The 6,422-nt window shown below is 41.4% G+C and overlaps 1 protein-coding gene across 1 annotated transcript; it reads right to left on the bottom strand.

Annotated features, from left to right (window-relative positions):
• Window positions 1-416: 416 nt before the first annotated feature.
• On the bottom strand, window positions 417-6,220 carry foxf1 (forkhead box F1). The gene is made up of 2 exons (XM_020520126.2): window positions 4,817-6,220; window positions 417-2,261 (listed from the first exon to the last, which is right to left on the bottom strand). Exons 1-2 carry the CDS (start codon window positions 5,796-5,798, stop codon window positions 2,101-2,103), a joined length of 1,143 nt encoding a protein of 380 aa, XP_020375715.1. The 5' UTR covers window positions 5,799-6,220; the 3' UTR covers window positions 417-2,100.
• Between the last annotated feature and the right edge of the window lie 202 nt (window positions 6,221-6,422).

The following is a 6,422-nucleotide window of genomic DNA, read 5'->3' as shown; positions in this document are numbered from 1 at the left end:
GGCAGGTACTATCCAATCTGAAGAAGGGTCTAGGCCCGAAACGTGAGCCTTCCTGCTCCTCTGATGCTGCTTGGCCTGCTGTGTTCATCCAGCTCTACACCTTGTTGTCTCTGATTCTCCAGCATCTGCAGTTCCTACTATCTCTGAAGCAAGTCTTAGTGTTATTTCTTTGCCTGCATGACGCTATGATTTTGGAAAACGGGGAAACGGGGCCGCGCGATGGCGCTACAAGAAAATATATTCTTCCTGACAATCCAGAAGTCTCCGGTTCCTTTATCACACGACCCTCCACGGCTCTCTCCCAGCGTTCAAGTGTGTTAACAGAGAGATTGATCAACTTTTATTGTTATATGTGTTGCTGGCCAGGTTTGTGAACGTTGTTTTTTTTTTAATCCCCCAAGAATGTCTCTCAGCTGTAAGGCATTTTAGAATTTTTAATGTCCACATATACAGATTACATGTCTGGTCACACGAGATACACAAATGCACGGACATAACTGTAGATGTATATATAGAGAGATTGGAATGTGATTTCAGCAACTTAGAACAAACGATGAGTTCACGTGTGAATTTAACGATCTATTTACATCAGTGAAACTGTCCATGGTTTTTCAAAAAAAAAGTAATCAATACTTTAAAAAAAATCAAGCTCCGTAACAAAAAAAAACCTGCAATGGAATGTCTACGTGAAATCAGCGCTGTCAAGAAACAAGAGGAAATAGTGTGCAGAAAGTTGGAGGAAATAATGAAGAGAACTCGCATCGAAACGGAAGTGGGCATAATAAGTACAATAACTTTAATAGAATGACATCCACATCCTTTGGGAAAAATATACTTCTTAAATGGCACAACACTCTTTAAAATAAAACATATAAATTATACCTACGTGAACGTCTTCGTATGCACTTGCTATTAGTAGTTATAATTCTGTGATATCCTCCTTAATAATGCGACAATTGCATTCCACTGACCACACTATTCACAAAAATAACACGGGGACACGCCTTATGGTGATGTGATTGTCAGCGGTATTTTGTGTCTATTTTGCATGAACACAGGATTTCAGAAAGTCTGGACCAGAGTTTGATCTGTCAATTTATTTCCTTGTATTGGAAATAGTTCTTTTTTAAAAAAAACTTTAATCTGGATTTGTTTTTAAATTCGGAATTTTCTGCTCGTTAACGTCTGGGTTTTTTTAAAAAAAAGATTGCATTTGGGGCTCGCTATTTATTTGCACTGCAATTACAGCGTTAAATAACACTGATAATCCGAGAGGAACAAGCTTTCAAATAAATTACACCCCAGGTCTGAAATGTCAACTTTGAAACATTGCAGTTTCAGTTGTCCAGGACCTCGGGAGTAAAGCGACCTGCGGTGGGTCTACACGATTAAACCTCTCCGCCTATAAACTAGACTACACATTCCAGGCCTAAAATGCAGGCCGTGTTTTTTTTATTTTTACTGAATTATACAATATCATGTAGACTTCATACACAGAATAAAAGAGCATTTCATTTTGGCCATCTACAAAAAGGTACAAACCATCTCGTCTATAAATCCACATGAATTACATTTGTATACAGTGCATAAGATTATGTTAAAAGTCAGGTGTCAAAATATCGATTTTTTTGAAAATCTTCCCAATGCCAAGAAACACTAAATTGTGTATTTTTTCAATACATATTCAAATTTTAAAAAAGGTTAGAATGACTTTATTTTTAAAAAAATGCATGTTAAGGCTTGGTTTACATTATATGAAACAAAAACACTACAGGAACGGCAAATATTGCCAACACACTGCACCATTGACTTATTTTACAATACTGATCAGTTTTAGAGGCTATGCGGTGTTTTATTTATGATGGGTAGCTAAAAATTAGAATAAATAGGAACTATTAGATTGAGCTTCGCTGAAAGTGCCTTCACAAATGGTATTTTTCTCTCTCTAGTAATAATTCTGGATCCGCTTAATGTATTAAATAAGGATCCAAAACAATGTTTCTATGGACAAGAACGCACCGCTGCTGCGAACTATCGAGGTGCAAGACCGGGGATGGTGGGGTTGGGGAGAGCATATTCCACTGATTTTTCTAGATAGGATCACATTACACACGGTTTGATATCTTGGTAAGTCACTTGCTGGTGATAGTAAGATCCATTAGTTGATGGATGCATTGAAGGGGACGTCATGGCGTTGAAAGAGAAGACGAATTCTTTCCTATCACACATGCTGGGAGACTGCGAGTGATATCGTGGAATTCCTATTAAAAGAAAATGGGAAGAGGAGAGAAAAAAAAAACACACCGAGATGAAGAAATGCCATTCAAGAGAATGTATTTAAACACTAAGCATTAAAAAGGCCCGCCTAGTAATATCTTGCTTTCAGGCCAGGTTGTGAAGAATAAAATTAAAATGGAAGTTCCCAAATGTTTACAATACTTTCCAATACTGTGAAAGACACATCTTTTAATAGAACATCTGTAATTCAAACAATGGATTCGCGTAAAGGATTGATTATAATATGTTTATCAGAGACCAATAAATGTTACCATAAGTCACCACCCAACAATGTATCATTTTTTTTCCCTTAAATCAATGTTCATAAGTTGGATGCAATAAATCAATTGTCATTGTTAAACTATCCATTCACTAATATTTAACTTATCCAAGCACAAAGTAGGTATCTGGGATTATTTGCATGTCAAAATTGCATCCTAGTTTTCCCAGCAAGTCAGCTCATATATTAAGTCCAGTTTAGATCAGAGGATAGATCTCTCTGTCTTTCTTTCTGATAATTTCAAAGACTGCTCGAGGAAAACTGCCGCCCGGTCAATTGAATTTCCCCGGCCTGATTTTCTTTTCGCCTCGCAATGAAAGATGCTCACTGTGATTTGTACGGTGAGGCTGAAGTCGAGACATTACGATTAGTTCTTAACTAAAACCCAAGTTTTGCAAGTTTTCATGCCCACATATTTAAACACCGCGTCAAAACTGCTTTACTTCATCTCAAAATGAAATTCCCCCACGTGGTCTAATATTTTGAAATTTATCACGGTCAAAATATTAGCGGTCACATAGATGAATTATTTCCGTTGTATTTACAAGTTACTACTGGCCGCCTGCTTCAATTTTCTTGGTCCATATACTTTCATAGTGCAATATCAGTTATATCAGTTAAACCGAATCTGTTCGGAAAGGTGAAGTAAATTTTCTTGATCTATATACTTTCATAGTGTAATATCAGTTATATCAGTTAAACTGAATCTGTTCGGAAAGCTGAAGTGCCATATTTAATATCATTATACTGCTGGCCACTGCAAGATGAGCAACTTGTATATCACAGAAAAAATGCTTCCACAGGGGAAAATATGATTTGCGGATTTATTTTACGCCATTAATTTGTGGTTATTTTTATTCACAAAGTAGACCTGGGTTTAAAGTTGGCTTGCACCTAAAATGAGAATCTGTTCCGGTCCAGTGGGGACATAATGTATCTGCAGTTACTACTGGTACACAAGCGTTAACTCGATGTCTGTCAGAGTGGCGGAAAGATCGACCAGGTCAAACCGTTTGTGGTTAGACTTTAAAAGCTGCTCCTAATATGGACCTGTTTAAAACAGTAAGCAGTTGAGGTTTTTTTCAAACGTAGAATATTTGCTATCGGGTCGATTTTTAAACATTAAATATCCCCGAGAAGATGCTCAGAAACTGGAATATCTTTCTCAGCATAACTGAGAGTGGGAACTTGGGCTACTGGAGAGTTACTATTCCACCCCCACACTGCAGATTCACACAGTTAATCGGGTTCCTGGCCGAGTTGCTCTGGGGGCTGAACTGCACGCAATGAATCCCCAGTAGACGGTTTCTGCGGCAGGGAGTCGGCCCTTTTGCATTCTGATGTTGTTATTGCCGTCGTGTTGGCACCACAGCAAGCACTGTCCCTGCGGGGATGGCATCGAGATGTTTTCTTTGACCACGTTTTGGAATTTGTTGGAAAAACAAAGGCCGGTTTATTCTTTTTTAGTTTGTTAGCATTGCAGCCTAGTAACCAATTACGTGCGCCGAGAGGAAGCGAAAACGACTTACTTCCTTAACTTAATGACACTTGTGAAACTCTTCTCCAAGACAACAGCTCTAAATCCAGTCTCTATCAAATTCCTTCTAAATCTTACTGGTGCATAGCCTCCTAACACTTTACACAGAGGGAAAGTGCACGAAAAGCATTACTTTTTCTCTTTAATAGTTTTTCTTTTTTTAAAAAAAGTGACCGAATTAAGTTTAAGCAGCAACATTAACAAGTCTTGGTTTTAGAATTGCTCTCACTCCAAAAGCAAAACACTTTCTTTGGAACGACTGCATTAGAAGCGAAGCTGCGTCAAATAATTACTTGAAATCTTATCTAAGCCCTTGTTTTCATTAAACCGCTTGAGCTCCAAGTGGCTTCTTTCTCTGATCCCTGTTTTTGTTGCTTCCTGTAGCGCTGTTTATTTTAGACAAAATGACTTGCCACCAGCTCGAACACAACAATAAAACGGGGGGGTAGAAGGAGAAAAAAATAATTGCTTATGAAATTATGAGTTCCACATCTGGATTGACTCGTCCCAATAGCATGGAGCAGAAGTAAGTTCAACCAGACTATTGCGTCTGCTGCATTCTACGTACATTCTTTAAAAATCAGATTAAAATTAGATTACTACGTTAGTTTATCACTTGGCAATATACTGCTGCTCTGTCGTTTGTACGTAAAGTACCTCCCGCGATTTAAGAGCATAAATCTTTCTTGCTAATGGCTATCTGTAATACTCTAGCTCTGTACCTTGTATATCGGTCGCATTGTGGCTATTTTGGTGTAAATAGGACTGGTCTAGGGAATGTGCTTGCAGGTTTGAAGTTAGATTCGCCGAAGGGTTGCATGGTGATAGAGACTGTTGTTTGATGTAAGGAGCCCCGTTGTTGAGTGCAGAAGCCGGGGGTGCCCACGCCGAAGCGGTGGATGTATACATGGAGTGAGGTTCCATCACCCCACCGCCGGTCAGCAAGGGAGAGGCGGACACTGAACTGTCGGCGTGGTTGGGGTAATCTCCCACGGAAGAGCCTGTACAACTTCCCATATAGTGCCCGTTGTTGGTCGACAGGTGAGAGACCGAGTGTCCTGGTAAAGCCATCCCATCAACGTTGTTGGGCAGATGTCCATTCATCATGCTGATACTACTGTCTAACGAAAGCCCGTTTGGAGCACAGGAGATGGGCGCTCTGGAGCCCTGGAAGTTGTAAGTCTCTGGGATGTGGTTGAAGCCCAATCCGTTCATCATGCTGTACATGGGCTTGAGCGCTTGGCACTTCCTACGAAAGCCCCTGGGTCTGCGTCTGAAGGAACCTTCCTCAAACATGAACTCGCTGGCCGGGTCAATGGTCCAGTAATGGCCTTTCCCAGGTCTGCCCAGGCCTTTGGGCAGTTTGATGAAGCACTCGTTCAGGGAAAGGTTGTGACGCACCGAGTTCTTCCAGCCTTGGTAAGAGCCCCGGAAGAAAGGGAAACGGCTCTGCAGGAACTGGTAGATCTCGCTGAGGGTCAGCCGCTTGGTAGGAGCGCTCTGAATGGCCATGACAATTAGAGCTATGTAGGAGTACGGCGGCTTCTCAGGGCGTCGGATGCCAGCGTTTGTTTTCTTGGTTTTGGTGGTGGAGATGGCTGATTCCATCACAGAGGTCTGATTGTTGGCTTTCTCGGGAGATGCAGACATGGGGCTGCTCTGGGCCGTGCTGTGAGCCGGCGGCTGCGGAATCTCGGCCGTCATTCAGGAACTAATGTCGCCGGGCGCTCAAAACTCCGAAAAAAAAAATCGCCGGCTCTGAACCTCCGTTTTTTTCTTTAGTTCTTTGATTCAACTCCGCCGTTTCTTCAATATTTCCAAAAGTAAGGTTTCAAAATAAAATTCTTTGTTGTTGTTGCTCTAGAATGTTTTTTTTAAGAAAAAAAGACCGGATCTTTCCCCCACCCACCACCAAAAAAAAGCACACACACACACAAAGTCAGCCGAATGCTGGGGAGGGAGCCTTGGCGCAGTTATTTCTTCAACTCTGTTACTTTTTGCCTGGGTCGCCTGCACAGGGAGCAGCTTTCCATCGCAGTTGTTCTGGGATCTGCCACGCCAAAGAGATCGCGTTTACTTATCTCTTGTCATCAGCGTCTCGAACCTCTCGACTGTCAAGACGTAAGGAACAAGGAACTCCCCGCCCAGACCCCCCTCCCACCTCGGTCAGGACTGGTGGGCTGTGAATGCTCCTCAACACCCGCCTTCATTAGCGATTTGATGTGGTGTCTGTCTTTCTCTACGTAATTCAAACCAGCTACAATGTTTGGGGGCGGTGGGGGAATCTCTATGTAGATAGATTTATATATCTCCACACACACACACGGA

This window comes from Rhincodon typus, chromosome 15 (assembly GCF_021869965.1).
Source record: "Rhincodon typus isolate 14 chromosome 15, sRhiTyp1.1, whole genome shotgun sequence".
In the NCBI taxonomy this organism is placed as follows: domain Eukaryota; kingdom Metazoa; phylum Chordata; class Chondrichthyes; order Orectolobiformes; family Rhincodontidae; genus Rhincodon; species Rhincodon typus.
Note: the sequence above shows the minus strand (reverse complement) of the source record. Positions and strands in the feature narration are given on the sequence as shown.